General features: G+C 41.7%; 1 protein-coding gene and 1 long non-coding RNA gene across 2 annotated transcripts in view; one reads left to right on the top strand and one right to left on the bottom strand.

The window, feature by feature from the left end:
* The window catches only part of prmt7 (protein arginine methyltransferase 7), a 119,010-nt gene that overhangs the window by 56,579 nt on the left and 42,332 nt on the right, over positions 1-20,099 (bottom strand). The window contains exons 4-8 of the mRNA XM_077596913.1: positions 16,668-16,776; positions 16,406-16,518; positions 6,086-6,315; positions 5,835-6,015; positions 5,630-5,757 (exon numbers count right to left, since the gene is read on the bottom strand). Coding sequence (XP_077453039.1) covers positions 5,630-5,757; positions 5,835-6,015; positions 6,086-6,315; positions 16,406-16,518; positions 16,668-16,776 — 761 coding nt within the window. The remainder of the gene's footprint in view (positions 1-5,629; positions 5,758-5,834; positions 6,016-6,085; positions 6,316-16,405; positions 16,519-16,667; positions 16,777-20,099) is intronic.
* The window catches only part of LOC144071643 (uncharacterized), a 31,837-nt gene continuing 30,980 nt past the window's right edge, over positions 19,243-20,099 (top strand). The window contains exon 1 of the long non-coding RNA XR_013299688.1: positions 19,243-19,406. This is a non-coding gene — a long non-coding RNA (uncharacterized LOC144071643). The remainder of the gene's footprint in view (positions 19,407-20,099) is intronic.

Below are 20,099 nucleotides of genomic sequence, written 5' to 3'. Positions count from 1 at the left end.
ATGCAGTGGCGGGCCGTGCATTTCACACCTGGGCCTTCAGTAGTGCTACGTGTGAATCAATCCAACCCTCAATAAGTATTTTATGTCTATAAAACCTTTAATGGAGCTACAGCTGCGACACATATAAAAAGAATCAATAATAACCTCAAAAATTTAAATATTAGTTTGGAAAATAGACACATTTTACTTTTTATTTATACACAAAATCCATCGTCCTTTCTTTCCTTAAAAAGATTTCAATTACTCTGTCGTACAGATTACACGTGTTTCAGGTCCATCAAGAAGTTCCTTTCTATCGCCATCCAAGCTAATGCTGAAAGTCTAGTCTGTCCTGTTGTATTTCTGGCATAAGTTTTGATTCTATTTAGGGCTGAAAACGTCCATTCGACAGAAGCAGTGGACACAGGGATGGTCACTGCCAAACACACTAATGTGTACAGCTGCCCCATGCTCTCACTCAGATTTTTCTGCTGAAGGAAGTCAAGGAGATCAGTGGGAGATTTTCCTGCAAAATCATCCATGGGATACATAACAATCAGTTCTGTTCTTAGCCGAGGCAGATCGAAAAGTGTTCCGTGGCTCTGCGTTAAGGTGGAGAAGGCTGCATGCGGGAAAGTTTCCTGGTATTTCTGAAACATCTGCGAGTCGAGGAGGGAGAGAAACATCAGTATTTCGTGGTCTTGAAATCTGGTCCCCATCTGGCAAATAATATTGTCCAGAATCCTGTCGTGAAGTTGTTGGTAGTGCACGCGAGAATCTTGCGCTTGACCTCTTTGTGCGCTTGGAGCAACCACACTGCGTTCGGTGGCCTCGTAGATTTCCTCATATCGGCTCCTCTCGCGTTCAACTGTGTCACAAAACTCCTGTACTCTTGCAAGACAAAACTGTACATCCAGTTTGTAGTTCTGTAGTATTGAAAAAAAGCATGTCTGAATGCTCAAAAATGCCATTAAATGTGTGAAGCAAAAAACAAAAATTCAAAATCATCCAGACGTGCTTTAAATCCATCAGCACACCGCACAGACTCCTCGTCGTCCTCGTCATGATGCTTCATGATGTGATGAAAGCAGAGCAGCTCTCTTCTCAAATACCATAGACCACTCTGGATGCGTACTGCCACCGTGTTGGTGCCACACAGGGCAGATGCCGCTGGCAGATTTCGTCCAGCAGCTGTGTACATCGAGGCGATCTCGAAAAAAATGCAGCAAAGCCATTCAGGTGAGCAAAAATATCTTGAATTCTTTAAGTTTTGAGGCCCCCTGAGTCAGCACTAAATTGAGCCGATGGGCATAGCAGTGTATGAATAAACCTAACGGTGCTCTCTCCTTAACTTTAGCCTGCACCCCATTTAATCCAGAAGACATGACCGCTGCACCGTCATAACACTGTGCCACAACTTTACCCAGACATTCATTTTCCACCAAAAACTGAATGATGAGACTTGCAATGTCATCGGCTCGCTTCCCACTGGTAACATTTTCAAATCTGACGAAACGCTCCTTGACACCTTTGCCCGTAACGTAACGCAGAACCAGTGCGAGCTGTGCTGCATTACTCGCGTCTGTCGTCTCATCCACCATTATAGAGACAAACTGTACTTTTTTTATTTCGCTTCTGATCTCTTCCTCCATCACTTCAGCAATAGCAGTGATCAGGTCGTTTTGTATTTTGCCCGACGTGCCACTAAATATTTTATTAGTGGACAGGTGGTAATGTAAATCCGTGTTTTTCTCAGCAATGAGAGAAAGAAGTTCCACATAATTTCCTTTGTTTGGGGAGGCAGCGCTTTCATCGTGTCCCCAAAATGAAAGTTCCTGTTTGCCCAAAAAAATGAGTCTATCAAACTTTTTAAGATTTCCCTATTTTTCTTTACCTTTTCGTTGTGGCGCTCCGTTTCCCTGCGCACTTGCTCGTTGAATTGTAACTCCACTCGAGTATCTCCAAAAGTTTTGGAGCGGACCGTTGCTTGTAAGTGTCCGGCAGAGCTTTGGTGTCTCGTTGCAGCTTTGGTTAAACAAGACAAATTTGCAAATCCAGTGTTGCTCCAAACACCATGTCGATCGGTGGCAATTAACAAGCACTCCTAGCAATATAATTTGCAGTGTTCATCGGAGCCCGTGAGCCAGGGATAGCGCTCGTAGTTAGTGCACTGAAAGTGGCGAACACACTCTTTTCCCGGCTGTTACAGGCTTGCTAGCTTCGGAGTTGACCGCCCTTTCTTAATGATGTCCGTTTTTTCTGGAAAAGTCCGTTTGGAAAATGGCTTTGCCAGCAAATCTGCAACCAAATCCATTTGTTTTCCTGCGTCGGCCATTGTGGGTGGAGTTTCCTAGTCTGGCTGCCTCACTCTGGCTTTGGCCCGCCTACTCTATAGCTAGCCAATAATAGTTGGTGAAAGCAATGACGTATCCCAGCCAGCAAAATGGTAATGCCTGCGAAAAAGCATTGTGGGGTTGCCAACTCGATATCTGATTGGTTAAAAGCAACAGTCTTGATTAATGCAGCATAGCCCGCAGAACTGATTGTGAAGGCTTTGAGGCAGATTTCTGATCCTGGCAACAAATAATGGCTGAAATGTGATTGGTTAAATACTTCAATATGAAAACACATCTGGAAGCAGTGCAACCAGGGGGAAAAGCAATGAAATTAAGCTAACAGACCATTTGGAATAATAAGTATTGATGGACAAAATATAATATATGATTCAGATATTTCTCAGGCCAGCAGAGAAGGCCTTTAAGGCCCTGACGGCCCGCCTGTGTCTGTGTGTGTCTGTGGGTGGGTGTCGGTGGGTGGTTGGGTGTCGGTGGGTATCGGTGGGTGGTTGGGTGTCGGTGGGTGGTAGGGTGTCGGTGGGTGTGTGGGGGCCGGGTGCGTGCGTGCGTGCATATATACAGTGGTACCTTGACATAAGAGTGGCCCGACATACGAGCAATTCGAGATACGAGCAAACAGCGGACGCGAGATGCTGCTCATAAGAACATCATGGGCACTGTCTTCTTCCCCGCAACTCCCTCGTGTAATGTCTCTGGTCGCAACTCCCTCGTGTAATGTCTCTGGTCGCAACTCCCTCGTGTAATGTCTCTGGTCGCAACTCCCTCGTGTAATGTCTCTGGTCGCAACTCCCTCGTGTAATGTCTCTGGTCGCAACTCCCTCGTGTAATGTCTCTGGGGCGTGCAAAGTGTGTTGCCGTGCAAAAAGCACCCCCCCTCTCTGTCTGCTCTCTCCCCACTTCGAAATCCGTATAATTTTAGTACTATTAAACACATTTTAGTAATATTAAACCACTAGTTATGTGTTACTTTGTTAATAGATGGCGAATTAGAACAAATAAAACATTTTTCCAATCCAATATCCTGTTTTTGGTGTTTTTTTCAGAGAGTTGAAACAAATTAATTTGTTTTTAGTTCATTTCAATTGGAAACGTTCGTTTGAGTTACGAGAAAATGGACATGCGAGCTCAGTCCCGGAATGAATTAAGCTCGTATATCGAGGTACCACTGTGTATATATATAAAATAACGGATAAAGGAACTGTATTTACGTTTTGAGGGGATTCGTAACTGGGATCTTATTTTCGTACATTGGAACAATAATTTGCATATCAGAGCGTCTACTGTACTACGATTGTTAAGGTATGTACTGTGGAGTGAACAGAGATGAAGGCTGCAGCTAGTAGGGTCTCGGTCGATAAAAATGCATGATTCCAGGCTGAAAACGCTATGGTTTACGACAGCGTTTTTTACTGCTCTGGCTATTCAAATAAATAAATGACGTGCTTTTCAGTCTGTCTCTTATTGGATTGGATTGGATAACTTTATTCATCCCGTATTCGGGAAATTTCGTTGTCACAGTAGCAAGAGCTGAGAATACAGATATAGGAAAGGCATTTTAGACATAAATAGATAGGTAATAAGTAAGTTAATACATACAATAAATACATGAATTATATATACACACACACACACACACACACATATACAGTGGCACCTCGAGATACGAGCTTAATCCGTTCCGGAACTGAGCTCGTATGACGAGATTCTCGTAACTCGAGCGGACGTTTTCCATTGAAATGAATGGAAAACAAATTAATTCATTCCAGCCCTCTGAAAAAACACCAAAAACAGGATATTGGATTGGAAAAAATGTTTTATTTCTTCTAATTCGCCATCTATTAACAAAGTAACACATAACTAGTGGTTTAATAGTAATAAAATGTGTTTAATCTAACTAAAATTGGGCAGATTTCGCCGACGGGAGACAGAGACGTTTGGGGGTGTGGGGGGTGGGGTTCGTTTGTTTTCCACGACAACGCACTTGTAAACGGAACAAACAAATTTAAATTAACTTTGATTAATATATACAGACACTCAAACATACGTTTAATGTAACTTTACACAAAACTGAATTCTAATTTTGTTGTAATCTTTTGTTACCTTCGTTTTTCGGGTTGGCGGTTTGCCACGCCTCCGCCCTCACGTTCGCTATTGATGGACTGTTTGCTGTTGTATTGCCTTCAAAATATTCCCAAAATGATGTACACAAATGTCCTCACAATAGGATAACGCACGACCACTTGCCAACGAGAAATAGTCTTTAAGGAACGATCGCGGGACCTTTCCTAAGAAAGAATAACAGGAAATGACATAGCTGAGCTTCCCACGTATTGATTGTGGGTAATGAAGTTTTATTCTGAGAAAGGTTGCTATTGCCTATGGGTGTTGTGTGCAGGAGTATACTTCATTACCCAGAAAGCCTTCTTTTTGCATGCGCGTTTTGCGTTTCCTGGTCCGAGGAGGAACTCGTTTGAATTAATCGTTCCGTGCTCGTAAATATTGTTATACACAAAAGATATGCAAAAAGACCTGGCTTGGTCGCATCACGAAATTTTGACCGCATAACGGGCGAATTATTCGATCGAAATTTCCCCCGTAAGACGAGCACTTTGTATGACGAGCGGTCGTATGACAAGGTACCACTGTATACATATATATACCCTAACCCAGCAACAAGCTTATTTATTTATATATTTATTCATGTATTTATTTATTAACCCACTTATTACCCATCTATTTATGTCTAAAATGCCTTTCCTATTTCTGCATCCTCACCCCCTTGCTACTGTGACAACGAAATTTCCCGAATACGGGATGAATAAAGTTATCCAATCCAATATATATACACACGCATACATACACATACATACCTATATATAAACGTATATATACACGTTTATATATTATGGTCCCTTAAACATATTTCCTTTGAAACGTTTAAAGTATCACAAGAAATATGCACTTATTTGTTAGGAGTTTGACATGCTGCATTTAAGTGTTGCATTCCTTCAAGTGATGTTTTAGCTTTTCCAGAATCCAAAAACGTTTTAACTGTGACTTGACTGTCTGTAGTTGTTTTGCTATCAAAAAGAACAAGTGCAAATATATTGCTGTGTGTTAAGCTGATGTGTAGCAAAAGAGAACCACTTTAAACCCAAATGCAATGGTTGGTTTGTGCCATGAAGAGCACCCAACAAAAAAAATTGAGCCAAAGAAAGCTAATGACGCATGTGGTGAACATTGATATGGAAATGATAAGTTTATAATTGGTAATGTTTGACTTAATGGTGTACCTGTGTGATTTGAGGCTGAACCACAAACTGTAGTCATCGTGGGAGACGGTGAGACTCAGATCTTCTCCTTTATCAATTGTGCATCGGGCAGGCAGAAAGTAGACACTCTGCATCCAGTGGTCTCTCCACTAACATAAACAACCACAACAATGACCACACATGACAGCCACCATTAACATATATTTGAAAAATATATTTAACTCACTGGCGCCATCGTTGGATCTGGGTATGTCCAGCTAGGGGCCATAGTACACACAATGGTTCCACTGGGGTCCATCTCTAGGTCCCACCAAGAGAGAACCACTTGAGCTTGACTCCTGCTCTGAGCCACAAATTGTGAGGAGTAGGACTGAGGGGCACTCCTTACAGGCTTACTAAAATCCACACTGATAGCAAAAAATATAATGTAAATACAAACATTGACTGTAATATTAATTTCAAGAGAATACTTCATACCTGAACATGGTGCAGACAGGACTCAAAGGGATAAAACTAAGAGGTGAAATCTGGCTGAGCTGAATGTCACATACTGAATGAGTGCCACTGCAATTGCTCATAGCAGGCGGAGGCAACAATTGGGTACCCTGCAACTCTATTGGCTGCAGTTGAGCCCAGCTGCATAACAGTTGTGAATCCACCAATTGGGCATAGACTGTCGCCTTATGAGGGACTGCCACACAACCTTCCTATAGGGAGGAGTTATATATTTTTTCTTAATTCAAGGTGAATGTGTCAGCAGATCCTGCAAATTTGAACAATATTTAGATAACTAATGCTGTTCTATAAATATGTAAAAAATTATTTCGAAGATCATGGTAACTGTTTAGGGCTTAGATCAAGGGTTCGATTCAGGGCCTAATCTAACTATACGAAAATCTAAATAAAAGTCACATTTACTTGAAAACAAAAATGAAGTAAAAGCTGGAATATCTTTACAAAATAAGGGATTGGCAGATCCAACATTTTTGGAGGCGACTCTAGTTGCTAATATTAAATCTGTTCTAAGATGGCGGCATGTGAGCATGCAGCGGCTTTCAGCTCTCCCTCCCTGTACAGACTTCACGTTTTTTTTGCGCAAGGTGTTCGTCAATACTGGACTTAAACATCAAATAAAACCACATGGACTTGTTAAACATCGGTTTCCAGCAGGAAACTACGGCTTCTAGCAATTTTCGTCGCGTGTGCAACATTCCGGATGAGATAGGGAGATTGGCGGGGCCTCTGTGTATTGGTATTGGGTCTGGCCGGCGAAAGAGGTGGCGTCGGAGAAGAAGCACAAACAAGGCTGCAGAACTGGCTTGTTAAATAAGCTAAAAAAACAGCCACTCAAACCATCGCTGCCAAGCATCTACCTCTCCAACGTCAAATCCATTGTAAATAAGGACGATTTGGAATTCCAGCTAGCTGCAAATCGCCACGTTTGAGGTGCTGCATGCTAATCATCAACAAGACATTGCTACACCCACAAATACCCGACGCCATGGTGCAGCTAGCAGGTCGCACGCTACTCAGATCAGAGAGGACTAGCGACTCGGGGGAAAAAATAGGTAGCTTTGCATCTATGTTAATGAGGGATGGCGTAACAATGGCACTGTTCTGGATCAACACGCATCCCCAGACCATGAATTCATGTCGGTGGGATGCAGACCCTTCTTTCTGCTCAGAGAGCCAACTGTCATTATTATCAAGGCTGTTTACGTACCACCGGATGCTAACATAAGAACATCCCTCTCTCTACTAATGGACAACATAAACCATCACCAGCTGACCTACCCAACTGGCACACACAACATGGCTTTTGCGAATATTTCGCCCGTCATGCGATCAAAATTTCGTGATGCGACCAAGCCAGGTGGCCATGGCACTGTCTTTTTTGCATATCTTTTGTGTATAACAATATCTATGAGCACTGAACGATTAATTCAGACGAGTTTCTCCTACGCATCAACCAGGAAACGCACAACGCGCATGCGTGGGCAAAAAGAGGGCTTTCTGGGTAATGAAGTATACTCGTGCACACAACGCCGATAGGCAATGGCACTCTTTCTCAGAATAAAAACTTCATTACCCACAATCAATACGTGGGTAAGCTCAGCTGTTGCATTTACTGTTATTTTTATTATCTAATACGAGGAGTATTATATTACTTCTCGTTCGCTGCTCCTAAGAACATCAGCGGCACTGGCTCGCAATTCCCTCTTTGTAATATTCCTGGTCGCAACTCTCTCTCATAGGCGCCGTTCAAAGCGGCTGCGACCAGAGCCATTACAACGAGGGAGTTGCAAGCCGGTCTTTATGTTCAGCGGAGCGATCGCTAAAATGTACTACAAGACTATTTCTCGTTGGCAAGTGGTCGTGGGTTATCCTATTGTGAGGACATTTGTGTGAATCATTTTCGGAATATTTTGAAGGGAATACGTAGTACAACAGCAAACAGCCCATTGATAGTGAACGTGAGGGTGGAGGCGTGGCAAACCGCCAACCCGGAAAACGAAGGTAACAAAAGATTACAACAAAATTAGAATTCAGTTTTGTGTAAAGTTACATTGAACGTATGTTTGAGTGTCTGTATATATTAATCCAAGTTAATTTAAATGTGTTTGTTCCGTTTACGAGTGCGTTGTCGTGGGAAAAAAAAAACGACACCCCCCACGCCCCCAAACGTCTCTGTCTCCCGTCGGCGAAATCTGCCCAATTTTAGTTAGATTAAACACATTTTATTACTATTAAACCACTAGTTATGTGTTACTTTGTTAATAGATGGCGAATTAGAGGAAATAAAACATTTTTTTCCAATCCAATATCCTGTTTTTGGTGTTTTTTTTCAGAGGGTTGGAACAAATTAATTTGTTTTCCATTCATTTCAATGGGAAACGTCCGCTCGAGTGACGAGAATCTCGTCATACAATCTCAGTCTCGGAACGGATTACGATCGTATGTCGAGGTACCACTGTATTGCATAAAATGTGAAAAAACTCACGTTCCCGTTACTGCTCGCTCGGGGCACAGCCATCTTAACTATTGCACTGCCATCTAAACCTAGTTAAACGTGCTCTGACTAGCGAGTTGTCTTCATTTTGAAATATAAAAATTCCATCTTGATTTTTTTCGTTTTATTTTTGTTCGAAAGTGACAACCATTGGAGTAATATGTACCCATGAATTGAGATATTTTGACACTAGAACAGGGGCGGGCAAACTTTTTGATTTGCGGGCCACAATGGGTTCTAACATTTGACAAAGGGGCCGGACCAGGAGCAGATGGACGGATCTCTTAACCCCCTCACCTCAGTGGAGAAAAAGAAATACACATCTTGACATACATCATCCGTGTGCTTTAATTTCATATGAAAATGAAGAAATGCATTAGAACAAAATATCAGACTTTGGAATGAGTCTTAAAACACTGAAAATCAAATGAATAAAATGTGCCTTTTTAAAATTACTAACCATTTCTATTTTAAAGCACGAAAAGTTCTGTTATCCTTCAGGATATCACCATCCCTCTCCTCCTGCCTGTCTTTTTTCCCAAAAACCATAGGGGATGCAGATCTATTTGTCCTGCTTCTTCTATTCAATTTGTGTCCCCGGTGCGAAAACACAACGACGAGTGCAAGGATGAAACAATGGCGCCAAATCACTCTGTGGAGTGGAATTATATCTGATCAGCGCGCACTATTTAATTTATTTGGAGAACGACGCATCACAGAGACACTTTAAATTTTATTGGAAAGTGTTGTTGGTCTCCTTTTTTAGCCAGCGCATCAAAGTCTGGATTTAGTTTTGTTGTGGCGATTCTCATAATGGATCTGAGGTGTTGTCTGTTGACTTGGATCTGTGGCTGACTTTGTTGATGTTCATGATGCTGAAGGTCTGTTCACACACGTAGGTCGAGCCGAACAATACCAGCATCTTCAACGCTGTACGCCGGAGCCTTGGAAACGCTGCTTTATTGAGTGAAGCATAGGTCGATCAGTTCGAGCTGCAACTCCACTGGAGAAGTTTTGGGGTCTTGTGACAGAGGACAGGCCACCAACTGAAGTGACTTGTCAATTTTGTCGAAATCCGAGCTTCACATTTTCGATGACAGCAGACACCCAGTCAAACAATTCCTCTCCCCGTGTTTGTCCTTTCAGAGACTCCATTGTCAAAAACTCCTCCGTTATTTCAAAAGTGTCGTTGATACCTCGGATAAAAATGAAGAGCTGAAGTGTCTTAAGAGTACAATGTGAATGACTTTCTTTTTGTTTAAGATGCTCTTGATATCTTCATTTATTAGTTCCACACGGCCAGTCACTGTCCACCGTGATAAACTGATTATCTCAAATTTGTCTTTGGTCTCCGGGCACAAAATACATGCTGTCTCTACCATACATTCTTTTAAAAACTCGCCGTCAGACAGTGTTTTGCTGGCCTTTGCTATTTTGAATGAAAGCATAAAACTCACCTTGGTACTTGACTATTGAATGGCAGTTTGACTTTGTTGAGCCTTTAAATTAGCTGCCAACTTCAGAGCAGCAGCTTCCCTTTCTTTTGTTGGCAGCTTGCTAGCATAGTTAGCATGCTTTGTGCCAAAGTGCCGGCTAATATAATACTCTGTAAAAACCGCCACAGTTTCTTGGCATATTAGGCAAACAGCAGATGATCGGTGTTCAGTGAAAAAATATTTATTTGTCCACTCCGCATTGAACACTCGACATTTTATGTCTACTTTCCTTTTCTTATGTTGGCTCATCTTTAATGGGGGGTGATGGGTCGAGAAGGGTCAAAGAGTAAAGTACGCCTCACCTAAAAAAAGCCAATGTATGTACAGTGACATCTAGTGGAAAACATTAGAATTGCAGGGAAAATAAAAAAATAACAAGATTAGTAATCAGTGGTACCTCGAGATACGAGCTTAATCCGTTCCGGAACTGAGCTCGTATGACTAGATTCTCGTAACTCGAGCGGACGTTTTCCATTGAAATGAATGGAAAAAGAATTAATTGGTTCCAGCCCTCTGAAAAAACACCAAAAACAGGATATTTGATTGGAAAAAATGTTTTATTTCTTCTAATTCACCATCTATTAACAAAGTAACACATAACTAGTGGTTTAATAGTAATAAAATTTGTTTAATCTGACTAAAATTGGGCAGATTTCGCCGACAGGAGACAGAGACGTTTGGGGGCGTGGGGTTCGTTTTTTTTCCACGACAACGCACTCGTAAACGGAACAAACAAATTTAAATTAACTTGGATTAATATATACAGACACTCAAACATACGTTTAATGTAACTTTACACAAAACTGAATTCTAATTTTGTATTCATTTTTTTTTACCTTCGTTCTGGCCGGGTTAGCTGTTTGCCACGCATCCACCCTCACGTTCGCTATCGATGGACTGTTTGCTGTTGTATTGCCTTCAAAATATTCCCAAAATGATGCACACAAATGTCCTCACAATAGGATAAAGCATGACCACTTGCCAACGAGAAATTGTCTTTAAGGAACGAACGCGGTACCTTTCTTAAGAAAGAATAACAGGAAATGACATAGCTGAGCTTCCCACGTATTGATTGTGGGTAATGAAGTTATATTCTGAGAAAGGTATGGGTGTTGTTTGCAGGAGTATACTTCATTACCCAGAAAGCCTTCTTTTTGCATGCGCGTTGTGCGTTTCCTGGTCCGAGGAGGAACTCGTTTGAATTATTCGTTCCGTGCTCGTAAATATTGTTATACACGAAAGATATGCAAAAAAGACCTGGCTTGGTCGCATGACGAAATTTTGACCGCATAACGGGCGAATTATTCGATCGAAATTTCCCCCGTAAGACGAGCATTTTGTATGACGAGGTACCACTGTAATTTAATATCATCAAGTTTGGCGGGCCTGATTAAAACGTTTGACTTTGTTGATGTTCATGATGCTGAAGGTCTGTTCACACACATAGGTCAAGCCGAACAATACCAGCATCTTCTACGCTGTACGCCCCTGCCTGCACTAGAAGCAATATGGCTGCCACAACATCTAAAACTTCTGGTAAGAAAATTGTAATTTCTGAAATTAGAAAGCATCAGGTTCTCATCAAGTAGACTTATTTCTTTTTCAAATTGCATAATTTGATATTTTGCATTTACAAAGACAGGCATATTAACTTATGATATTGACCCTAATAATATGCTTTTCATTCATACAGTATCTCAGAAATACCACTTGTGATGATTTTTCTTAAGATTTTCCCTTCAAAGTAACACATTTGTACTCCCTATTAAAACCATGATTATGGAGGTGAAAATTGGGAATCAGGGGGCGGCTTGTACGCGAGAAATTGTAAAATTCCAAAATGTTAAGGCAATTTTAAGGGTGCGGCTTATACGTGCGGGCAACTTATATGCGAGTAAATACGGTACTTCAGTCTTAGCACTGCAAATTGTTATCTTCTTTGATATTTGCACTAAAATACCATAACTACATCACATGCTGCTAACCACTTGAGTCACTTTTTATACCTCACTTTATTTTTATTGTATATAAATATTTTAATGACTACTTAGCAGTGGCGGGCCGTCAGGGCCTTCAAGGCCTTCTCTGCTGGCCTAAGAAATATCTGAATCATATTACATTTTGTCCATCAATACTTATTATTCCAAATGGTCTGTTAGCTTCCTTTCATTGCTTTTCCCCCCTGGTTGCACTGCTTCCAGATGTGTGTTTTCATATTGACGCATTTAACCAATCACATTTCAGCCATTATTTGTTGCCAGATCAGATCTGCCTCAAAGCCTTCACAATCAGTTCTTGCGGGCTCTGCTGCATTAAACTAGACTGTTGCTTTTAACCAATCGGATTTCGAGTTGGCAACCCCACAATGATTTTTCATAGGCGTTAGCATTTTGCTGGCTGGGACATGTCATTGCTTTCACAAACTATGATTGGCTAGTAGGCGGGCCAAAGCAGTACCCGAGGGAGCCGAGATCGCAAACTCCACCCACAATGGCCGACAGAAGCAAAAACAAATGGATTCCGTTTGCTCACAAAGCTATTTTCCAGACGGACTTTTCCAGAAAAAAATTGACATCATTAAGAAAGGGCGGTCAACTCCGAAGCTAGCAAGCCTGTTACAGCCGGGAAAATTGTGTGTGCGGCACTTTCAGCGCGCTAACTTAGCTCCACAAGCAAATAGTATATTGTTGTGTTGATTTAAAGCTATTTTCAAAACGGACTATGCCGGAAATATGACAGGAAAGGCTCGACTTTCATCATTAGCTTCGATGCCAATAGGAAAGAAGGAAGAAAGAAAGGAGGATGGATATTGTGTAAAAAGGATTTTTGGTGAGTAAAATATGGCTATATTCCTAAATAATATTTCAATTGTGGGCCAAGTTCTGATATCTGAAAAGCTCCAGTGTTTGTATTTAATCACAAAATGCTGCTAGGAAGTAGATTTTACCCCAGTTTATAATAATCGGACATAGGCCATGTCGTCATTACCACAACACAAAAAAGCCTACTTGTCATCACACGCAGAAACTGCGTGTGACGAAATTGATGGTGCTTCTCCATAAGCTACGTTTAATCGGCAAAAGACCTAAATAAGTGTAAGTTACGGACTTGTAATTTGTCATTCCGCTGTTGTGGATACAGGTCGCTTACCTCTCGATTTCATACAGGTCGCTTACCTCTCGATTACCGCACACTGTCTGCCACTTACCTTCCTTCAAGTCAGCTAGTAGGAGGCAGATCACCAACCAAACATCTATTCATATGCCGCAGAAGGGAATGTGTGTATGTTAGCGCGAGTTTAGATGTCTGATGGATGTGGGGAAAAAACTGTCCTTTAGCCTATTTGTCCGAGCTTTGTGGGACCTATAGCGTCTGCCAGAGGGCAGCAGCTGGAACAGATTGTGACCAGGGTGGTAAGGGTCCCCTATGATGTGCTTGGCTCTGCTGAGGTAACGCGGGCTGGCAATGTCTTCAAGTGAGGGCAGAGAGCAGCCGACAATCCTCTGGGCAGTGTTAATCACTTTCTGCATGGCCTTTTTGTCTGCCGCCGTGCTTCCAGCGTACCACACTGTGATGCCGTACGCCAGGATGCTCTCTACAGTGGTTCTATAGAAGGTTCTCTCTCTCTCTCTCAGAAGATTGGAGCCCAAGTTGTTCTTCCTGAGCACCCTGAGGAAATGGAGTCGTGTCTGAGCCTTCTTCACCACTGCCGTGGTGTTTGTAGACCATGAGAGCTTGTCCGTGACGTGGACCCCCAGGAATTTAAAGGACTGGACCCTGTCTACACATACTCCATTTATGAGGAGTGGGGCCAGATCTGTGCCGTGTTTGCGAAAGTCCAAGATTATTTCTTTAGTTTTCGTGGTGTTCAGTGTGAGATTGTTCACCGAGCACCACGAAGACAAATTGTTGACCTCATCTCTGTAAGCCGACTCATCCCCTCCTGAGATATGTCCGGTTTTATGGTATTGAAGGCTGAGCTGTAGTCAATGAAGAGCATCCTCACGTAGTTCCCAGGGTGTTCCAGATGGCTCAGTGCTGTATGAAGAGCAATGGCAATAGCATCATCAGTGGACCTGTTTGCCCTATAAGCAAACTGGTGAGGGTCAATTGAGGGAGAGATTGTATTCCTGATATGGCGGGCTACCAACTTTTCAAAGCACTTCATGATCACAGGCGTGAGGGCAACAGGCCTATAATCATTCATGCTGCCAATGGTTGGCTTTTTGGGGACAGGGATGATGGTGGCAGATTTCAGACAAGATGGAATGATGGATAGTTGCAGGGAACAATTGAAAATATTTGTGAAGACTCCAGCCAGCTGGTCAGCACAGGCTTTGAGCACCTTCCCAGGTACTCCGTCAGGGCCCGCAGCCTTCCTGGTGTTCACAGACCGCATTACCAGTCTCACTTCCTGTTCCCGGAACGTCAGTGTATTGCTGCAGGGTGGTGGTGGGGGTGTTGAGACTGGGCCTGATTTGTCAGTCTCAAAGCGGGCAAAGAAACGGTTCAAATTCTCCGCTAGTGAGGCATCTGCATTAACAGACATAGTGTTGTTGTTGTAGTTGGTAATATGTCGTATTCCTTGCCACATCTTCTTTGGGTTATTTTCTGTGAAGTGCTCCTCAATTTTTTTGGTATATGCTGCCTTGGCCTTTTTAATGCCTCTTTTCAGCTCAGCTCTGGCAGCGCTATATTTTATCTTGTCCCCTGATCTAAAGGCGGAATTACGGCATTTGATGAGTGCCTGTGTCTGATTGGTCATCCAGTGTTTTTGGTTAGGAAAAACCCGTATTCGTTTATCTATAGTGACGTTGTCGATGCAGTTTTTTATGTAAGAAAGAACAGAGTCCGTGTAGTCCTGGAGGTTGTCGTGTACAAAAAGTTCCCAGTTGGTGCGGGAAAAGCAGTCCTGCAGCTGAGAGAGTGCGTTGTCGGGCCAAGTTTTTATTGTCTTTATTTGTGGCGTTGTTTGCCTCCGGAGTGGAGTGTAAGCGGGGGTGAGAGATAGGCAGAGGTGATCTGATCCAGCTAGGTGGGGTAGGGAAGTGGCTTTATAAGCATGTTTGATGTTAGAATAGACATGGTCAAGAGTTTTGTCTCCTCTAGTATTACAATTTACGTATTGAATAAACTTAGGTAAAACAGTCTTTAAACACGCCTTGTTGAAATCACCAGCGACAATAAAAACTCCATCGGGGTGAGCAAGCTGTTGTTTGTTAACAGCCGCTAGCAGGAGGTTAAGTGCCGTGTTAACGTTAGCATTCGGAGGTATATGCTTTTGCCTGTTAATACTTTAGAACGGTCGTTGCGAAAAATTTTAATTTTTGGCGTTTCACCATTGACGTACATCGCTGTCTTTTCCCGGGAAAAATCACCCCCCTGGCCTGGTTGTAATGTCTCAAAAGCTCCAGTATTTGTATTCAATCAATAAATGATGCTAGGTGGATTTGACCTAATTTTAGTGCATTTTTTGTCATTTCACGTATGGACGTATCGACGTTCATCGCTGTCTTTTTACCGGGGAAATGATACTCCGGGCCCGGTTCTGATGTCTAAAAAGCTCCAGTATTTGTATTTAATAAATAAATGCTGTTTTCGGCTGGATTTTACCCCATTTTCGGGCAATGTTTGCCCGTACGCCATTGATGTTCATCGCTGTCTTTTCCGGGAAAAATCACCCCCTGGCCTGGTTTTAATGTCTGAAAAGCTCCAGTATTTGTATTTAATCATGAAATGCTGCTAGGAAGTGGATTTTACCCCATTTTTGTGCATTAATTTATTGATTAGTTTTTATATGTCGCAGCTGCAGTAGCGGTTATAGCCATAAAATAGTTTTTGAGGGTTAGATTGATATGTTGAAGGTGCTACCAGAAAATGCACCGCCCGCCACTGCTACTTAGTAGTGTGCATTTCATGCTGAAGTTTTAAATCCCATTGTACTTTAGTATGACAATAAAGGGACTCAATTCAATGCAGATTTGAAGAAACGCATGTTTGTAAGAACTGAATTTTAGGCACCATTGAGTGGATATTGGCCGCGAACAAGATTTGTTCATACGTATTTTAACATTTTACAGATGTTCCATTGTGCATGGGTCCTTGTGAACACAAACAGCCTAAACAAAAAAGGAGAAAACCATAGCAATTCTAAATCTGACATGATAGTTGAGAAACAAAACAATGAGTCACAAATTGGTCTATTCTTTTTGATTAAATAGAGGAAAATTAAATCTTAAGCAGATCTTAAAATGATAATGTACATTACAAAAAACAAAAAGACGAACAGACCTGGACAAGATGCCTGTGCGCATGCTCATAAGTAGGCAGAGCCCCTTCCCCAATGAGCTCTGTATCAAATAATTCTGTAATAAGCAAATTGGCCTTCATTTCCATATCTTCACCTGATTATCACAAAAAAAGAAATCTGTTAAAGGAATGAGTCTTTCCTAGATTCTCAAAATGATGGAATCGATGAATGCAGCTTTCACTTGCTAAACAGAAAAAAATTGAAAAAGAAACACTTATGGAAGAGTTCAAATTGGATACCAACCTGGCCCAACACTAACATCAGTGGAATGTTTGTTGATAATCTTGATTTTGTCACTGAAGCCATTTTTCTCCACAATGCGTTTGGCGGCATCAGCCATAGGCTTGAAAACCTGCATAAAAACACTAATTAGCAGGAAAGGATCCAAATCTACAGAAATAATATGATTGGAGAAAAGTTTGCATATCAGATAGAGGATTAAAGGAATGGCTCAAAATTACATCAATTATGTCTGTCAGACATTTTGTTTCATTTTATCATACATTTGCTGGCCCCCGATGGTGTAGCGCAGGGGTGGCCAACTCCGGTCCTCGAGGGCCCCTATACAGTCTGTTTTCCATATCTCCCTCCACCTACACACCTGAATCAAATAATCTGGATCGGTATCAAGGTTCTGGACAGCGTGCTGATGAGTTGATCATTTCATTCAGGTGTGGTAGAGGAGGGAGATAAGGAAAACAGACTGGATAGGGGCTCTCGAGGACCGGAGTTGGCCTTCACCTGATTATCACAAAAAAAGAAATCTGTTAAAGGAATGACAGTCTTTCCTAGATTCTCAAAATGATGGAATCGATGAATGCAGCTTTCACTTGCTAAACAGAAAAAAATTGAAAAAGAAACACTGTAGTGGTTCTTCTGCTTGCCTTTTGTACGGGCAGTCTGGGTTCGATTCGCACTCGGCGGCAGCATGAGTGGTTATCTGTCCTTCTGTGTGCCCGACGACTGACTAGCGACCAGTCTAAGGTGTAGTCTGCCTTTCGCGTGAAGACATTTGGGTTAGGCACCAGCAACCCTTTCGAGGGTGAGCGGTATGGAAGATGAATGATGATATACATGTGCTTGTGTCGGAGTGGAAAAATGCACAAAACGCTCTGATTGCAGACAGGAAGCAAACCTACTTTAATGAAAAACTCGGCGTCTTTTAAAGCTTGAGCATGAGGATAGTACAGTGAAGGACATTACTCATCCTTCGCAAACACGTCTGACGTCTGAGCACAGTACAGTGAGAACATGAAGGACATCTGCCCTCCTTCGTCATCGTTTCGGCAATGTCTGATATCTTTAAGGCCAGCCCGAACCTGGCTCATGAACACGTGGCTACCTGCCACAGTAAGTGTCATTTAGACTAACGGGCACCTCAATATTCCACAATAATTGCAACAAAGTATAAGCTAGGTCTTGCTATTATTATCATACTTGCTTGCAATGAAGTGGAACTTTTGTTCTTCTGTTTTGACTATTGTGGACATGTTTTGGGACACGTACATGGGTCAACTCACATGCACACAATAAACACATTCAGACATCTCACTTATGTTAGCCACCCCTTTCTTTAGAGTTGAGACGTCCATGTAATCATGGCCACTGGATTGGATTGGATAATTTTATTCATCCCGTATTCGGGAAATTTTGTTGTCACAGTAGCAAGGGGGTGAGGATGCAGAAATAGGAAAGGCATTTTAGACATAAATAGATGGGTAAAAGTAAGTTAATAAATAAATACATTAATAAATATATAAATAAGCGTGTTGCTGAAATATATATATATATATATATATATATATATATATATATATATATATATATATATATATATATATATATATATATACACACATACATATACACATACACATATATACAGACGCTCCCCTACTTACGAACATTCAACTTACGAACAACGGTACATACGAACATGTCTGCAAATTGCGTTCAAGTCCAAAAATGTTCGCAAGTCCAATTTTGTATTTCGCGTCTTTTTCGGAGTAGTACTTCTTTCCGCCGCTAATACCGACGCCTGGCGCTGTGAGAGCTCAGCTCACCCAGCATCTACCTTCTTTGTTGCAATGCGGAAGTGCGTGAATGTATCTCCAGTGTGCAAAGAACCTTTTTCATTTGTATCATTAAATATCTCATGCATCCAATATTGAATATGGTTGGTAAAAAGCTAAAGGCTTCTATTGAGGGAGTTGCAAGGAAGAGGCAAGCCATTTCATTTGAAACGAGTGGCAATAATAACGAAGCTTGATGCGCGTGAGAGTGGTTGAGCGTTGCACATTCAGTACCATTTATAAACAGAAAGATCGAGCAGCAGGACCCAAATATTGAACGTTGCACAAAGTTTGCAAATCAATTGAATGATGCCATACAGTGCTACTGCATCATTTATGATGAAAAAAAAGAAGAAAACTGTGCAATCGTCATTAGGTCGCTTCTTTTGGCCAGTTTCTAATACATAAATCTATCTCTCTACAGTACTGTACATATTCTCTCCATTTTTTTTTTTTTTTCAGTACAAACCAATGCGTGTTACTTATACAAGCCTTAAACATACAAATGCACTTAAATAAACCTTCAATATACTTATATAGGCCTTAAACATAAATTATAATACAAAATATAGCACTAAATCAACTTACAAACAAATTCAACTGATGAACAATCGCTCGGAACCAATTGCGTTCGTAAGTTGAGGAGTGTCTGTATATATAAGCACACATATACATACATATAGATGTACATGCATGCATACTGTCAAGTCAACTTCGGAGAAGGCATGCCTGCCCCTCCTCCAGGCCAACAGGGGGCAGAAAAGAAAACCCAAATCAAAGTCACCTCGCCTCATTTCCTGCCTAAGATCATAGGGCATGAGCCAGGATATAAAAATTCAGATTCAAGCCTTGAAAGTAGACAAGCAGAAAGGAGCAAGGAATACCCTTCAGACCCGATCACACGCAACTGGTAGGATAAAATAAGTACCACCTAGATGCCAGCTGATTGATGCTTAATTTGCTCTCACAAAGTTGCATTCTTTGTATTTTCCCTTAACTTGGATTACTCTTATGACCTATCTCTGTAAAGTGAATATTTGTGTTTGATTTACTCAATCAGCTAATGTACCTATGCATTTCCACTCTATCATTTCAACCCTCTCCTGCTTTTCTGTAGTAAAGTCAAGATGTTATTAGTAAACTCAAGAGCAACACTTTGATCACCATAGTAACGTGAAACTTGAATGACGTCACATGCTTCCTCCTTTCCCCTTTCTTTAAGGTTTTCAACCTAACCACTTCCTATCACCATAAACTTCAATAAAATTGTAAACTGGAAGGATTTGAGTTGTTCCTGCGTTGATATGATCGGGGCCCCTTTTCAAGTTTGGGGCAAAATTTGAAGAAAAGTAGAGATAACTTGACACATACGTTAGGTCTTAACACAGCCATTTTTTGTTAAAGAGCCTGACAGCTGATGGGAGGAAGGATCTGCGGAAGCGCTCCTTCCTGCAATGAGCGTGCAGCAGGCTATTGCTGAAAGAGCTTCGGAGAGACTCCAACAGACTCAAGCAGGGGGTGGGAGGTGCTGTCCATGATGGACATCATCCTGGTCAGCATCCTCCGCTCTCCCACTTCCTCCACAGAGTCCAAAGGACAGCCC

This window comes from Stigmatopora argus, chromosome 3 (assembly GCF_051989625.1).
Source record: "Stigmatopora argus isolate UIUO_Sarg chromosome 3, RoL_Sarg_1.0, whole genome shotgun sequence".
Lineage (NCBI taxonomy): Eukaryota > Metazoa > Chordata > Actinopteri > Syngnathiformes > Syngnathidae > Stigmatopora > Stigmatopora argus.
This window is presented reverse-complemented; position numbering and strand designations above follow the sequence as displayed.